Raw genomic sequence first — 17,337 nt, 5'->3', positions numbered from 1 at the left:
TAAGGTTTTAGAGCTCGCTCATGTTGAGGTGAAATTTCTGCCGCCGAACTGCACATCGCTAATTCAGCCGCTCGACCAGGGCATAATAAGCAGTCTAAAGTGCGCATATCGCCGGCGGGTCATTGAAAAGCTTCTGCTTGACCTGCGACTGGAATGCCCCACTAAAGTGGACTTGTTTCAGGCCCTCGAAATGTTAGCCACGTCCTGGACTGCCACCCCAAAGAGTGTTTTTGAGAACTGCTTTAGCAAGGCAGAATTCAAATCAGTTGAAGCAGCTAGTCCTTATGTGGACTTAGATTTGCCCATGCTAGAAGAGGCACTAGAAATGGAAGATCTTTGAGGCGACGGTGCCATGCCAGAGGGTGTCGAACAGAAAGATTATCCTTTTGGGGACTCCTGTGCCCTCGCGATGGAGGAAATGATCGTGAACGATGCGACTGGGAACTTTCAAGAAGACAGCGAAGGCGAAGCCGATATTCAGGATGAGCGTGATATCTCAAACACTCTTGAAGTGGACGACGCAATCGATGTGCTCAGGCGCTTCGCTAGCGCAGAACACAACGAAGAGGCCATCTAGTCTCTGTGGGCATATGAACGGCGTGTAATGCCTTTGCTGATGAAAAAATTGCATAAAAAAATGAGCAGACTATTTTCATCACAAATAAAGCTTTTTACCATGCGTGCACTGCACCCACAACATGTTTTCGAAGTTTCTTTGCATGCTGGGACACAAATTTCAACGTAGAGAAATTTCAATGTATAATGAAGTAAAGTGCAAATTTTTCCGACCTTGTTATACCGAGGTTTAACTGTACCCGTGTATTATTAAAAAGCCCTCTACCATAAGTTCTGAGAGATGGGCTAGCATCTCATAATGGACTCCGTCAGGACTGTCCCTGGCGTTTAAGGGGAGACTCTTGAAATGTTATTCTTTATTTTTAAGCTAAATATAATGAATATGTGCAGACTTAATCAAATTTTTGTGCCGATTTCAATTATTAATTACTTTTCTGATATGTCAATTAGTTTTCAAGTTATCTTACATTTTCCCTCCTTTGTTTACAGAAACAGTTGAGAACAACCCACTAACCAAACAGCTCTTAACATATGGCTAAATAGCACATATATTTAGCATAAGGAATACAACATAGGAATTACACTTTTGATCAAGGCAATATCAGTCATTTTACAACTTGCTGACGTCCTATGCAATAAAAGCGGTTGAGAAGCCATTTAAATTAGAGCATGCAAAAAATTACCAAGCATAAAACGAGAAATCAGTCCCTGGGATTGTATAGTTTAATCACCTAGGAGCATGCTGCAATAAAAATCATTCCTCTGGGTGCAAAGATATCCTTGTGAGCTAGCAAATCACCAGAAATTTCTGTCTTGAGAAAATGAGGAAAAAAAATGAACTGAGATGTGATTTATTCGGCTTGTTTGCACCTTAGAAATTGGAATGAGTGATCTAGAGATTGAATAAATTAGTAGGCACGTAGAAGATGAGCTGTAGATTGTTTCCAAAATTTTTGGCCCTTCAAGAGCCCTGTCTCATGTTGAAGAGCCATATCTTCAGCGTGAATGGCTATGACAATTGCAAAGAAAGAATAAGACTTCACTCTAAATGCGTCGCAATTTTAATTCTCTGCAAGATGATGGCACTTTATGTACACCTATACTAAAATGTCAATTTACAACAGTCTGTGGTGCGGGAACCAGGCCTGGAGGGTCACATGAACAAAATAAAATGCACTAGAAAGGGGGTTACGTCGCCAGACAGCTGACTCAAGATAGGTTTCGTATGACGTTTGTTGGGACTGTTTGAAGCACCTTGCGTGACAGCCGCATCTTGCCGCTCACTGGATCTCGGCCAAAGTACTTGACGGTGATCTCCTGGCCTTCTTCTAGCCCCAAGGCACTTGGGTGGCTCACCTGGAAATCGGTGTATGGTTGTGTTTTTTACAGTTGTCTCCCATGATTATCAGTGCCCTTTCCTTACGGGTGTTAAGCACAAGAAATTCAAATTCAGCACACATTAAGCATTAATTACAATAATAATTATTAATAGTTAATTAAAATGAACAGGGAAGTTCATTTTTAGCTTTTCTACTATGGCTTGGAACCCAAGTTTCTGCAGAAAGAGTGAGTTTCTGACACAGGTCATAAAACAATTGGAACCAAATGCTTGGCCCTTTCCACCAACCAAATTCTCGGCTCTCAGCCCTTTGGCTCTAGGAATACAAGGGGCCTTTGCCACAGAGGCATCTGTTGTGCATGCTACCCGCTCCACTCACTGCTTCCGTGGCAAATGGCTACTGCGATGGAATCTTTTTGGTACCATTTCTTGGCCTCAACAATGACACTTGCTGAAAAGAATTGGGTCTTACGGGGCTCACTAGTATGGCTTTTGCTCTAAAGCATTTGGAATGCTTGTTGACAAAATCTACCACACTGGCCTGCCTTTAGTGAGGAATGCTCTCTCATCATCTGGTGTAAAGTCAACTTTCCTCTGCGTAGTTAACATTAACTACAGTCGAACCCAGATATATCAAATCATGGTTATATCGAACTCACGGAATATGCCCTTGAAAATCCCATGTAAAAGTATAGGAAAGCCGCGTCACATATCGAACTAAATTTCACCGGTCGTTCGATATATCGAACTCCGCACCACGCACTCAAAAGTGTGCCTTCCCCAAACAAGATCGCATTACCCTCGGCCATTTGCTGCGTGACGTTTTCAAGCCACGCGCGGAAGGAACGAGAGGAGACAGTTCGGCGACGACTGGTCTAGGGCAGCATGCGCATCTGTGGTTATCGTTTACCGTGCGCCAGCACGTGAAGTTTGCAAGCCATGTGCGTGAATGAGCCAGAGAGAACCAGTGGGAACGGGAGGGGAAAAACGGCAAAGAACGAAGTGCAAGGGTGTGACCATTCTTTTGTCGAGCTGTCTCTCTCCTTCCTCGCTCCCAGCCTTCGTTCGCAGTAGCATGCGCTAGCATGCGCCAAGCCAGCTCAGCCCGTTTTCAGACAGAACGTCGAATGCTTTCTTCAGCATGTGTTGTAAACCCTCTGCCCGCGGTGGCTGACGTGGTTATGACGCCTGAGGAAGCGGCAGATATCATTTTTTTTTTGTGAGAGTCGTTCATTTTTATTGTTGTGCTGTATGCACGACATAGCGTAAGATATGGCGGCTGCGGACATTAGGAAGCGGCAGTTTTTTTTTGTGGGAGTCATTTATCCTTTCATATATGAATCAATGAAAGCATGAAGTCAGCTGTGATCACGACACCGGCTTTTAGCATTTTTCGCTTCGAACAGCATTTGCAGCTATCACGCTTTCCAATGATTTTGTGGCAGTGGACTACACCCGCCCCAAGCGTGACATGATAAATTGAACCAGGCTTGTGCAATCAAGCCATCACAAGCACTCTGCCAAGTTCGCTCCCAGCCACCCAGCAGGAGCTATCAAAAGATAAGCACGCGGTGACATTATCGCTGCGCAGCATCTTGGCACGCTGCCAAGAAATGAGCTGTGGATGTGACTGAAGCGGAGTGGCGCGCGCCATCGACATGCAAGCGATAACGCTCGCGATTTCTGCCGCGGCGACAAAGAAACCTTTTTTTGAGCTGCCGCAATGGCTCGACCGGCGAGAGGGAAACAGTTCCAACAAGTTGGAAATTTTTCGCTCTGTTGCTGCCGCTCATCGCTGAGATCACTCAATCATCTGCATGTGAGTGAACTGGCCTTAACTTTTTTTTTTCCAAATTCTCGGGTGCAAAAGTGGAGGGTGGATTGATTACGAGAGTGGGTTGATTACGCGAAAAATACGGTACCGTTTTTTCGCATCATATGTGGCGTCACGAGCCGATTTCTGTACATCGAATTATCAATATATCGAACTATTTCGCGACCCCTTTCGAGTTCGATATATCCGGGTTCGACTGTATTGAAAGATGACATAAGCGTCGCGGTAGCAGGAGCACCGCCTATGGCTTAGTAATGGTGCATGCGAGAGTGGAGGGGGGTCTTTGACATCGGGTACTCGGCGCACGCGAACACATTCTCGAGGGCTCCCGGCAAAGCTAGGATCACAACAATTGTTCTCGCCTGCTCGTCCCTTCCGGCCTCAAAGATAACCAGAGATGCTCGCCCATGTGTGGGCGAGCATTCGCCATAACCTTGATGGTGAGTCTGATGACCTATTATTTAGCATGTTTTAGTGCTAGTTGGCATTATTGTTACTGCAGAAATAAATGCCCATTTGTTGCTAGCATGTTTTTATTTTTGTTCCCAAGTGCCCGGCCCATTGTGGTCGGCATGCGCTGGCAATCATGGGGTTGAGTCAGCGGCATGGACTGTCAGCCCCGATTGAATGGGGTAAACCCATATAGCCCCATATTATAACCCCGCACTTTCTAATTAGCTAAAGCACAGCTCATACATGGCATCAGATGTGGAATGTGGACCAGAATTTAGATATTATGAGAACTTAAGCTGAAGCACAGCTCACACAGGTTCCAAAACCACTGCAAGCCCTTCAGTTTATGAAAAGACGCCCAGACGTTAGGGTGGGTAGCTAAAAAGAACATAAGGAGTTACCCTGGACACACACTCACTGATCCTATGAACTGGTAATTTGGTTCTCTCTGCAACAAGTGGATTAAAACAGCTCTCGTTATTCAGAGCACTGCATACTTCCAACAAACTTTCATTTTGTTCCAAGTTTGGATACAGTAAACTGTTGTTAAAACCCACAAAAAACGTTTGAACTATACGAAAGTCATCAAATGTCCCAAGACAAACGCTGGAAACCAATTGCATCATTATCAGACGAATGTCTGGAAATAGGCTGTACGTACATTTAAGGCGAAAACTATGTGACAATATTTCGTGGTTTCGTCAAGTGCATTGCTTTGTGCATGCACACTGTCGAAAACGTCAAAGAGCTGCTCCACAATCGTAAATGTTTCCACGGCCATTTTTGCTATGCGATGTAGTAGTAGTAGTGATGCTTCTTCACAAAAAGCATCGCTGCATCTTTAGGATGCTTCCCCACATAGAGCGTACTCAAAGAGTGGTGGAAGCATGTGAATGAAAAACAGGGAAACTGGCGTTGGCATTAGAATGCCATAAGCTATTTCACAATAAAACTAAAAGACTGGTCATGCGCAGAGCAGCATCCAAAGTGGCATGATTGGGTGATGGCTGCTTTGGGATGGTGCGAGTTTAATAATAACTCGTTCGCAGGAAGGGAAAGGCGCAGTATCAGTCACACTTGCTTCTGTGGACACCTGACCCACACCATAAGGGAAGGAAGGGAGGTAGGAGAGAAAGTGGAAAGAGAGAAAGAGGAGCTCCAGTGGAGGGCTGCGGAGTAATTTCGACCACCTGGGAATCTTTAATGCATACTGACATCGCACGGCACACGGATGCCTCACCCTTTCACCTCCATTCCATCGAGACAAAAAAACTGGAGCTGTGCTGCCGAGCTATATATTGGCAAAGAGAATGTTCCCACCGCCATTATGCCCTCCAGGTCTAACCAAATTGTTTGGATTACTAAAGGCCAAATTGACAAGACTTTACTGCAGTAATATAGAGAGCTAGCTGTATAACAAGTGTAAGCTAGTACTTGAGTATGTTGTGAAACGATAACCTACAATTGAAAGACAAAAAGGGCAGTGCAAACTGCGACACATTTCTGCACTTCTTGACTTGTACACGAGTATAGTTATTCACAAGTACAGCAGCCCTCGTTCACTGTTATCAATGCAGATGCCACCTCGTACACAGACTGCCTACAACAAGGGAAATAAAATCTGTTACTGAACCCAGTTTTCTCTAACAGTTCATTAGTTGGCTGAGGACAAAGTTTAGGACCTTACACTCCTTGAGGATGACAAAGAGAAGCGGGAGATCCCCGTTGCCATACTGGTGGCATTTCAAATCTGTCTGCTCTTGGATACGTAAATTGTCTGAAGCTCACAAGACACTACACTGCAAGCAAAACAGTCAAGGCATGTGCACAAGCAAAGACAGAACCCTACACAGAGTTGTTGACAGTTTACACTTGCAAGAACAAAAGAAAACTGACCTTCCTTTGGTCGAGCTGAGAGATGTGAAGAAGCGTTGGCATCATGGTCGGGTACAACGTCACCATCACACCTGACTCCCTGCAGTTTGCACAGATGAGCAACATTCAGCCATATGCGCTCACCTCGAAAATGGCAGAACATTTCCATCTATATATGCCACACACAACTGCAGTTGATCAAGGGTCAAGACCCACATGAGTCCACTCAGGGTTCAACGCTGGCTAATACACTTTCTCCTTCTTTCAATGTACATTGCCGATTATAAGTCGACCCCCCAACTCGCGGCCCCCTTTGGGCAAAAAAAGTTATACTCCGCATTTAGTCCTAGCTTGCCCAAAAAGTATTCCAGAAGGTGAGTCATATAGAAACATTTATTCTTTCACGAGACATCTGTCGTCGCTTGTGAGGGCATAGTCGCGATCATCATCTTATGAGCCACTGCTGCCACTGGTTGTCGGAAGCAGTGCCGAGATGCCGCACGTGGAGAACGCCGCAGAGACCATGTCTGTTGGTATTCCATACCAGGCATCGTTGACCCATTGAGCCCCTTCGCCCAAAGAAGCTCACTTCAGCCGCCCTGTTGGTGTCTGGGTTTTCTTGCTGGAGCCACTCGTAGGATGCACCGATGCGGTCTTTGAATGGCTTGTTCAGCGCCACATCCAGCGGCTGAAGAATAGGTGTCAATCCGCCCGGAATGATGACCAGGTCGAATCCCGCGTCCGCTACCGCTTTATTCACATGGTCGGTTATGTGGCCATGGAAGGAGTCCAGTATGAGCATGCTGCGGGGCTTCAGCAGTGCCCCCGGACGCCTGCCACATGAGAGGAAACCATTCAAGGACCATTTCATCATTAAAAAATCCCTTGTGTTTCCTGCAGGTCACTCACGTAGCGCAGAAAGGCGCTTCATTTTTCTTCGTACGCTTCGGGCAACCATTGGCATACGGTCGTTCGTCGCCTTAGGCTTAGGCCGTTTCTCTTCATGAAATTCGTCACCCATTTCTTAGACACTTTAGACTCGGTACGTGGGATGCACATCTCCTCCGCGACAGTGCGTGCCTTTGTTTCAATGTCACTCTAGCAAACACTCAGGCTCTTGCTTCGCTGATCGTGAACCCAATCTCGAACCGCCTCCTCAACGGCAGGGTATTGTCCGGACTTCGGCCCGCGAAAGGAACGGCGTGTAGTAGCAGTACACGCAAAAAGCTTACTTCTTTGTTTTCTCCAGCCTCTCATGCACTTTTCTGAGAGATCATACTTCCGCCCTGCTTCGACATTGTTTTCTGACTAGGCATAGAGGATGACTTGCCGCTTGAAATCAGCGCTGTGCTGTTGCCGAGGCATCTTGCAAGGCGTCCGTCGAGTGACACAAACCACATACATCGCTCTTAGCTGTCACGTCGGCTAGAGTCCAGGCGGTGTGACGAGAAGAAATGGCGAAATGCATACAACATTGCACAACACGCGAAAATGCTTCTCGGCTCATGTGACTGGTCGCGTGTGGTCGTTTTAGATTGGATTTATAGCTGTCCCATTTGTATCAAACATTGCCAGTCCGCCTGGCTTTGGCCATTTTTCCGTGTAATGCCCATGGTTTGTCGATAACAAGTTGTTATCGCATTAAAACAAACCTTTGGTGCAAATCTCGATTAAAATTCGTTCTTTTTAAAGCAGATCCACTTTCACATTGTGTCTGACAACTTTTATGAAATTACGAGCGCACTGGCGTGATCTTATCCGTGACTCGGTCGAAATTACTTTTCACCCCACATATAAGCAGACTTTAAAACTCCGCATATATGTCGACCCCGATTATAAGTCGACCCAGCACCTTTTGGAAGGACATTAAAAAAAAAAAGGTCGACTTATACGCGGCAATATACGGTAAGTTGAGCAGGACATTTTACTGCCCAAAATGTTCAGGGGAGGTTCTCACCTCCAGCTTTCAGCCAAAGACCAACAAACTCGTCTTGTGCTAAAAAAAGGACTGAGGAGGTCCCATTTCAACGCCCATAAATTTTTCCATGTGACATGAAAAAGCACCCAGCCAATCTTCACGTGTATTTTATAAAAATAGCCATGAACTGATCTACATAAAGGCGTTTTCATTCTTCTGTGTAATGATTTTATTCCTTTTGTATGAAGAGAATATTGTTTGGTTCGCCGAGATATTTGAATCATTGTATAACGTTCCAGTGGTGTCTTCAGAGAGTGAAATCAACTGAGGGTTGCTGACAATAGCATGGCCTGAAATACAACAGGTACTTTTCTGTCCTGCACCACTGATTGATTATTAAGACTAACTAGGCAACTTTTAAAATACTGACTTTGGAAAAAAAGTTGCCAATTGTAAAAGTTATGGACCCCCTCAAAAATACAGCAGGCTGAAATGTTCAGAAAAGGCCCTGCTTACGCTGCCCTGTTTACTGGCCCTAAATCAAGGCATGATCAATCAAAAACCTACAACATGAAAGTGATGTTACTCGGGTGCTGGAGATGAGATCTGGGAACAAGTGCTCTCTTATCTCGTATTCCGTGTCCATCACAAATGCAAAGACCCGCTGAGCGCAGCGTACGAGAAATTAGTGAATTTTTCTGCAACAGTGGGGCACTCGAGTAGTACTAGTACTGCAAAATGACCACAGACTTTAAATTGCTGCATACTTCAGGGCTGGCAAAGAAAGCTACCCAGACAGTCAGCTGTTGCAACTATCTCAGCTGCTCGTTTTTCCAGGGGACCTACATCTCTCAAGTTGACAGCCTGTCTCTGAAGCCAACACTAAAAACACTGGCTAATTAGTGTGCACTATTGCTGTAAAAACCCGCGTATAATACGAGGTGTAATTTCGGAATAGTAAGTACGGAAAAAAACATTTTCATCCGCATATAATGAGAGCGAGGATAGATCAGCAGAAGTACAGTTTGAGAGGGGGGGGGGGCAACCAGTAAGAAAAAACAAAATGGTTACATTTAGCCGGGGCAACCAGTAAGTGTTGAATACAATATGCTTTATGGTTACATTTAGCCGGGGCAACCAGTAAGTGTTGAATACAATATGCTTTATAGCAGGCTTTTTTAGTTTGCCTTACTTAGAACAGTAAAATATAGTTCTTTTCTTTTTAACGTTTACTCTTAGCACCCCATGTAACTCGCATTTTGTGAGCCTGTGAAGAACAAAAATGTAGAACGTGATAAAAACTTACCTGATCTCAACAATCTTGGCTGTGTACACTGCCCCGAACTCCAAGGTGGGCTCCCGCTGAGGGGAAGAAATGAAAGACATCTCGTAAGCTCATCGAAGGATCAAGGACGAGACACGCCATTAGCCCCAACTTCAACATCATGGTTGATGGTCAGTTTACGCAGGGCAAGATTCTCTTGGTGCCTCGCAGAGGTCCACGTCACCCAGAGATTGCTTCCACAGAAATATGAAACAAAGACATTGCACAAAATGTCAGTTATGAACAAAGATGGTAAATTCTAACTTGTAATGCATTTATAATGCATGGCTTGTTGCAGTATAAGAATAGGAAAACTATTTTCCTGCTGAGAAATGTGTCTGAAAACTCTTCCAGCTGTGGACTGGTGTTAAAACAGAGGCATTCAGGGTGAGTAGTTGGAGCATGATTAGAAGTAATGCGATGGTTAAAACTTTGCTGCTAATTCCCTGAACTTCCTCAAGTCAGGGCAATTCTTACGTTAAGCAGCCCTTGATGCCACAGAGGGATCAAGTGCCAGGAGGCCACTACAAAAAATTCTGGTCCTTGACCCAGCCCAAGATGAACTTGGCTTCACACAGCCTGGTTTAATGTAGCCCACAACCAAGATTACCTTGCTAGAAGTGACCTTGGCTTATATCTAAACAAACATAAAAGCAATGGAAAGAGAGTGGTTGCAGTCAAAAGCCCCTTTTGTGTGTTGAAAACAAGCCGAAAATTGATCTTCACACATTTGAAATATTAACGAGTCAACTTTGGCATTTAAAAAGAAGAGTTAATGCTCTAACCGCAGAATCCTGCATTTTTGTTGCGTTCCCTGTGAGAACAAGCTTTCACTTGCCTTAATTAGGGCATGCACCAGTTGGCATAAATTAGCCACATTTAAAATTAAAAGAAAGTGCAACCATTTGTTGAAAGCAAAGGAAAGATGTCGGGCTAGGCTGATATGTTATGTCATGCAATCACAAATATGCCGTTTATAACAAAAACATTTTTGTGACTCGGAAAACTACCTAAAAGCAATGTACTCGCGGTGTCACCACTTGTGGATGGCCGCAGCTGCCTTGACTGACATAAACACGACAGCTCTAAAGGAATGCCCTTCCCCAGCCTCCGTGGGCAACTACCGTCGGAATATGAGGACAGCAAAGGGGCCTAGTCATGAATGCGAAGACTCAATATTAAAATAGCACTAAACAGATCAACGACAGCATCACGTAGCACCCTACCTAATCCTCTGTGCTGTGATGAAGCCTAAATGCTGCAGAGGTTCTTATAGATGATTGTTAAGCCACCGTTTTAAAAGCTAGTGTAGGAAGACGTTATACGCTTGATTTGGTTTTTTTAATCCTCTCGAACTCAGGAAATTTCAAAATCTGCTTAGTTACAACTTTAGGCGACCTCATTTCCACAAAACTTTTCATGCACTGAGACGATTTGCACCTAGCTCAAAATCTGTACAGCAGAAAAGTGATATGTGATGATTTTCATCACACACATCTTGCATGCGCCTGGTGACAAGTCAACAACCCGTCTAGCAGAATTCATCATGCACAGACATCACTGAATGCAAGCGAACCACATGACTCTCCTTTGGTTGGCATGACACCAGGAACAATAAAAGGCACAAGCAGCCCACTCACTTCTTCCTTGAGGAACTGCTCCACCATCTCCTTGGCCTCGTTCATTGCATCCTGGTTAGGCGCAAACATCTCAAAACACGTCTCGTCGATGGCCGACAGCTGAACACCTGCGGACGGAGAAATGTTCCCCTAAGCAAGCTCCAGTTGGACACACAAACTTACACTAAAAGAAAAAATAAATGTGTTATAAAATGTCATCATCTTCATCACCACCACCAGCATGACTACATCCATGGCATGGGCAAAGGCCTCTCTCTCTCTCTCTCTCTCTAAGTAGTCCTAGCAAACATCCCTTATATAGTTCCTCTGTATAATATGTTAGCATTTCTCTGCAATGAATTGACAGCCTTTATAAGTCCACTCTTTAATTACCCTGTTATGATTTCCCTTCTATGCAGCAATGTGTCAATAAGCCCCATTAATGGGACATTCAGGACAACTCACCCAATTATGCTGTCATGTAGCTTACTGCAACCTTGCGCTACGCTTTCCATTCCACAAGTGGATTGATAAGCTTAAGACAAATGTTCGTGAAAACAAGCCTGAAAGTCAACTAGCACACATTGTGTATGTATATTACATTGTCTGTATATTTATTTGCAGCACTTAGAATTTGTTTTTCAGTGAAATATAGTTTAGTACAACACAAAATGTGTGTTTAGATACTGAAAATCTAAGCGTTCTAAATTAACTCTTTTGTGATTTTCGTAATCTGATCCCCATTTCCCCCCTTCACACTGTTTGTATGGAGGCTCCTAAGACTGCTTTCTCTGCTCCTCCTCTACACAGCAGCTGACGCACAATTGTGTTACAGCCGAGGTCACATGGCTTGCACTGTTGCTACACGATCTATTGCTTATAAAATTCAGCAAAACGCAATTTTGAAGAATGCTAGCAGTAGGGCTAAAGCTCTAAGAAGAAGGCTGCATCGGACCGAGTGAGTGGTGAGGGGCAGGTTTGTGACGCTGGCAGTTGGCACACAAGCAGACGTTGGCAAACATACCGTGCAACGACAGCAGAGATGAAGGTAAGCGTATGCTTTGAAGCTGCCAGGCTAAGCATACTACAGGTCACTGTGAAATAAGGACCGCATTTTTCATAAATGAGGAGAGATGACAGGTAATAAATCCGGCTGATAAAAAATCTGTTTCAGCTGTCAGCCGGCAGCGAGGAGTGGGACAAGGTCTGCGTTTTTTTGTTTTGTTTTTCGACCAGTGCGATACACGAGACAGAGATCCCAACGAATGAGGCAGTGAGTAGGAAGGACATTCAACACAGGAAACGCTGGTCGACAACGAAGTTGGAAGGGTGGCTATAGACCTACGGGTGAAACTTAAGAGATGGCCAAAACAATGAAAAAGCATTCTTCTCCTCTGACAGAGTAGTTGGATTTCAGTTCTGCCAGAGCGCGCCTCATGCCTGTAACGATAAATTTGTCAAAGTCGAGTTTACACTGTGCAAGTACAGCACCAAGGCCATTGCCGTTGTCATTGGTTTTAAATATTTTGGAAGCAGTTGGGTTGAAGTGCCGTAAAATAGGAGGTGGGATGGGCATCTCCATGAACAGGCTTGTCAAAAGTGCGATGACAGCAGTGGCATTTTGGACTTTTTTAATAAGTCAGAAATAAGACAGCTAGTTCATTATATTGAGTTTTATGACGCAAAAGTGACCAGGACTGTCATGCACCAAACGCAAGGTTAGAATTTGAAGTTATGGGTAGGATTGTCCAATAGCTATCATCATCATTATCAGCCTGACTATGCCCACTGCAGGGTGAAGGCCACTCCCATATTCCTCCAATTAACCCGGTCCTGCGCTAGCTGCATCCACTTGACCCCTGTGAACTTCTTAACCACATCCCCTCACTTGATTTTTTTGCCACTCCCTGCTACGCTTTCCTCCCCTTGGAATTCAGCTTGTTACCCTAAGCAACCATCGGTTATTCTCTCTTCACACTACATGTCCTGCCCATGCCAATAGCTAGTTTATTTAAAATGCTGGCTTTACCGAGGAACTTAAAAATTTACGAAGAACCAAAAAGCCTTTATTCATATAAAAGCAGAATGGGGTGTAATGCGATGTGTTCACTGTAAAATTGTTTCCTTTTATCGTGACACTGCTATTTTACAGGAAAGCCAGTGTCCAATGAACTGGCTGTCATGCAGCGAAGCGAGACTAGCCAAGCCATGGCTTGAGGCGCCCTCGTGTGATCTGCTTACCTGCTGAAGGCAACACGGCAATCAACTGTACCATAATTCGAATTCAGTTATTCCACTTACAGGTACCAGATTTAGACCCCTTATGATCTGCCATGGCTCTCCCCAGAGCACCGCCCACTGCAGGTGTGGTGCGAGTCCCAACGACATTAGTGTCGCGCAACGCGAGATGCGAGCAGCGTGAACTACGATGCTTCAGTCTGTCCTGCTACTCATGTGGTGCATGCGCTCCTGACGCGTGAAGATGTGCCCTGTAAGCTTCCTTTTTTGAAGCCTGGCGGGAGGTGGCACACACCGCGCAGGTGCATGCCCATACTCCTCGCGGGTTGCTGCAACCTAGCTATTATACAAAATGTTTTACAGTTCCATTCGAGTTCGACATATCCGAGATCAACTGCACTTCAAAATTTCAAATATCAAACATTCAGATCGAACTGAGCAATTTAGAATTCGAATGACTATTATTAATTATGGTTTACAGTTTATGGGATTTAACGTCCCGAGGCAGACCATGCCATGAGAGACGCCGCAGTGGAGGGCTTGGGACATTTCGACCATCTGCGGTTGTTTAACGTGCACTGACATAGCACAGCACACGGGCACCTTGCTTTCCGCCTCCATCGAAAAGTGGCTGCCATAGCCAGGATTCAATCCCGCATCCTTGGGAGTATGTATTGGTAATTGCGAATTAGATACTGAAACTAGCCTAGCGTATGCTACTCTTTTTGGACTTTCCAATAGATGGCACTGTTTTAGGAAGGAAGAATTCTAGTGAATAATTTCAGGAACAGAGTCGCACCTGTTTCAGCTGTCAGCTTCCTCAGGTTGTGTCCTCCAAGTCCGATCAACCGTGCTCGTTGATGGATCGGGACTTCCAGCCTCTCTGCACAGATGAACACGAAGCACATGCAGGAATTTCACACTGCATTGAGGCTGTAGAAAGGCCACAAATTATAAACAGGGATAACTAGCACCGTATAGCACAAAATTTGAGGTTTTTCATGCATCAAATATAAGCATGATAGCATTGAGCACTCAGGTCAGTAGCAATTATAGTGAAAGCTCATTATTTCGAAGCTCAAAATTTCAAAATAGTGGATAATTCAGGCTGTACTAGATGAGTGTGCCTGGGACTATAACACATAGTATATTAACATCGACAAGATAAGGAAAGGATAGAAAGAGAGCATCTGTGTTTGCATCCATCTCACATCCTGTCTATGCTTCGACTACACTGCAGTCCAAATATGCAGAACCAACTAGCCAACCCCTAGCTGGTGCGGCCAAGCTCCACATTGTTTTTATGAATGCAGTGGTGGAAATAGCTACAGGCATTCTTGTACCAACTTTTATGGCAGAAACAAACTGAGAAACTGAAGAAAGCAAAACTTTGGCTTTTGGAAGCAGCAAGTTTCAACCTATCATTGTGACCACAAGAAACCAAACCTTCCATCCAAATTCCTTCACTGCAGTTATTTTAAAAATAACCAAGAAGTAAATGAAAAAAAAATTTTTTTGTTCGAGAAAAAAAATGTAATAAATGAAAAAGAAAAAAAACGCACAAAATAAAATGCATGCACGATATCCTGGAAAGTAAAGCCCCCGGGTAGTATTCTATGCCTTTCTTTATCGATTCTTAAGTGGCATGAGCGGGTGTGCATTGTCGGCAAAAAACAACGGGGCAACTTCAAAAACTGAGCGGAAGCAGCTGCTCTGAATACAATGCAAGCAGCACCATCCCATACAATTCCCTTGCAATGCTTGGAGACCAATGCTAGCAGAAGAATTTCACCAAAATATTGCTTTCATCGTCATCATCAGCCGGACTGTACCTATTGCAGGGCAAAGGCCTCTACTTTCCCACATTCCTCCAATTAACCCGGTCCTGCGCTAGCTGCATCCACTTGACCCCTGCGAACCTCATCTGCCCACCTGATTCTCTGCCCCCTTTCCTTCCCTTGGTATCCAATTTTTTACCCTTTTCAACCATCAGTTATCCTCTCTTTGCACTCCTCCTTGATTTCCACTTGAATGTCAGTAACTTGAGTTATTTCTCTGACCCACTCTGCACTCTTCCCATCTCTTAATATCACACCTACCATTTTTTGTCCCATAGCCCTCTGCATTGTCCTCCACTTAAGTTGAACCCTTTTCGTTAGCCTCTCCGTTTCAGCCCCACAGGTGAGTACAGGTAACATGCAACTAGTATTGTATACTTTCCTCTTGAGCGATACCGGTAAGCTGCTAGTCATAATTTGCAAGTGCTTGCCAAATGCGCTCCACCCCAATCTTATTCTCCTTGTTATTTCCCTTTCATGGCTCAGATCTTAGTTACTATGTCCCAAGTAGACATATTCACCTACTACTCCCAGTGCTTCGCTACCTAACGTAAACTGCTGTTCCTTCACGAGGCTGTTGAACATTACCTTAAATTTTGCGTATTTATTTTCAAGCCTAGCTTTCTACTTTTCCTGTCAAGGTCATCAACCATTCTTTGCAGTTAATCCGAAAGTTACTTAGCAAGGCAAAATATTGCTTTGGAGTGTTTGAATGGCTCGTGTATCAGTTCCGCTATACTCAGTCATAAGATGAAATCACGCAAACTTGGCCATATTTCAAAGATTGTTATCTCCGATTATTGTTATATCTAGACCAACAAAAATAAAAAGAAAACAAAACAAAAGAACGCATCCTCCCATAGTAAATCGGGTTAAATAACATGAGTCATTGTATGGAACACTGAACAGTTTATTAAAGGATGTAGAAATAGGAATAAAATAACAAACATGTTTAAGAAAAGTGAGAAATTTGTGCTCGCTTGAGCGGCAGCTGAAGCTTGACAATCCCAGTGAATGTCGCTTCCAGTAATGCACACGCTGGTGGCAGTCCTAATTCCCAGCCTTGATGATCCGTAAATCTTAAGAGTGTGAACGCTCATTGTTTTTCGCCAGGCTTCCAACATTGAAACCCTGCCAAAAATCCCAATGAATGTGTTGTTTCCTCTAAATAGGTATCGCGCCATTGTCTTGGTCGCCACCATCTTTCATAGACGCACAATTGGGCGATGGCAATGAAGATACACCCCTACCCTTTGCTAGGCGACAGGCACCGACTGCGGCAACGATAGCGCTATTTTCTAACTGCACGCAATGCCCCTCGTAAATTTCTCAATGTAAGTCCATTTTCAGTTTTCACATGAATCTCTTCTCAGTATTTTATTTTATTTTATTTTTATCATTCAGACATATTGTTACATGGTGGCGCGATGGAACACACAACAGAAGCAGAACGACGTGATGACATGACAATGAAATATGCTTTAATGGCCAGCGGGCCTGGCGCGGGGCGGTTCGCTCCGCCCCGCGCCACTGCCCACTTCGTCACCTTTGTAGCAATATTTTCATGAAAAACATCTTCCAGGCGACCAGAAAGCTATCATTGTACCCGATATGCCGTCAATAATTGATCATTATAGTAAAACCTCGCTACAAGAGATACTCAAGGGACACGAAAAAGATGTCTCTTGTAAGCAAGGTCTCTTGTAATCAAAACATCTAAAAGCGCTGTGTTCATCAGTTTACTGCACGTCAGCATATAAATACATTCACACGCATTAACAGGAAATTGTTAGGAAAGCTTAAAGAAGTTGTCCATACTAGTATGTATTTTTGTGTGTGTAGAGTGTATTCCTTCCCAAATTCCAGAGGTTAAGCACTTCACCTTACAAGCCTTCCTGTTGCTCTAATACCTTTGAAGCACTCTTACATGCTCGTTACCCTCAGGTGCTGACACTTTTCCTCTGAAATGTCCTCATAGTTATCCTCTATGGCACATGTGCCATTTACTTGCGCAAGAATGCACAGTCTGTAGCTTTTTGGGAGCACACAAGATCCACATCTGCAGATACGAATTCCTCAAACGATTCTGGTACCACAGCAGTCTCTTCGATGCTTGCCCAAGCTTCATCATGAAGGAAGGTTTCCACAGTATCCATATATGGGCCCTCTTACATCATGTCACCACATTGAAAGCCTGCTTGTCTGAAACAGTTTTTCACGCCTTCCCTTTTTAGGCTGCGATCACCTGAACAGCAAAGTTCGCATGAATTACTATTGTACAGTCTTGCTGCCTGTCGAGCAACAGGCATTCTACCAACCTTGT

General features: G+C 44.3%; 1 protein-coding gene across 1 annotated transcript in view; it reads right to left on the bottom strand.

Annotated features, from left to right (window-relative positions):
• Positions 1-1,619: 1,619 nt before the first annotated feature.
• The window catches only part of PNPase (polyribonucleotide nucleotidyltransferase 1), a 59,765-nt gene continuing 44,047 nt past the window's right edge, over positions 1,620-17,337 (bottom strand). Inside the window, exons 19-23 of the mRNA XM_084582978.1 lie at positions 13,976-14,059; positions 10,960-11,066; positions 9,302-9,357; positions 6,099-6,177; positions 1,620-1,932 (exon numbers count right to left, since the gene is read on the bottom strand). Of these exons, the coding sequence (XP_084439104.1) occupies positions 1,786-1,932; positions 6,099-6,177; positions 9,302-9,357; positions 10,960-11,066; positions 13,976-14,059 (473 nt within the window). The 3' untranslated portion in view covers positions 1,620-1,785. The remainder of the gene's footprint in view (positions 1,933-6,098; positions 6,178-9,301; positions 9,358-10,959; positions 11,067-13,975; positions 14,060-17,337) is intronic.

Source organism: Amblyomma maculatum, chromosome 10, assembly GCF_055883805.1.
Source record: "Amblyomma maculatum isolate TAMU_Amacu chromosome 10, ASM5588380v1, whole genome shotgun sequence".
NCBI lineage: Eukaryota > Metazoa > Arthropoda > Arachnida > Ixodida > Ixodidae > Amblyomma > Amblyomma maculatum.
This window is presented reverse-complemented; position numbering and strand designations above follow the sequence as displayed.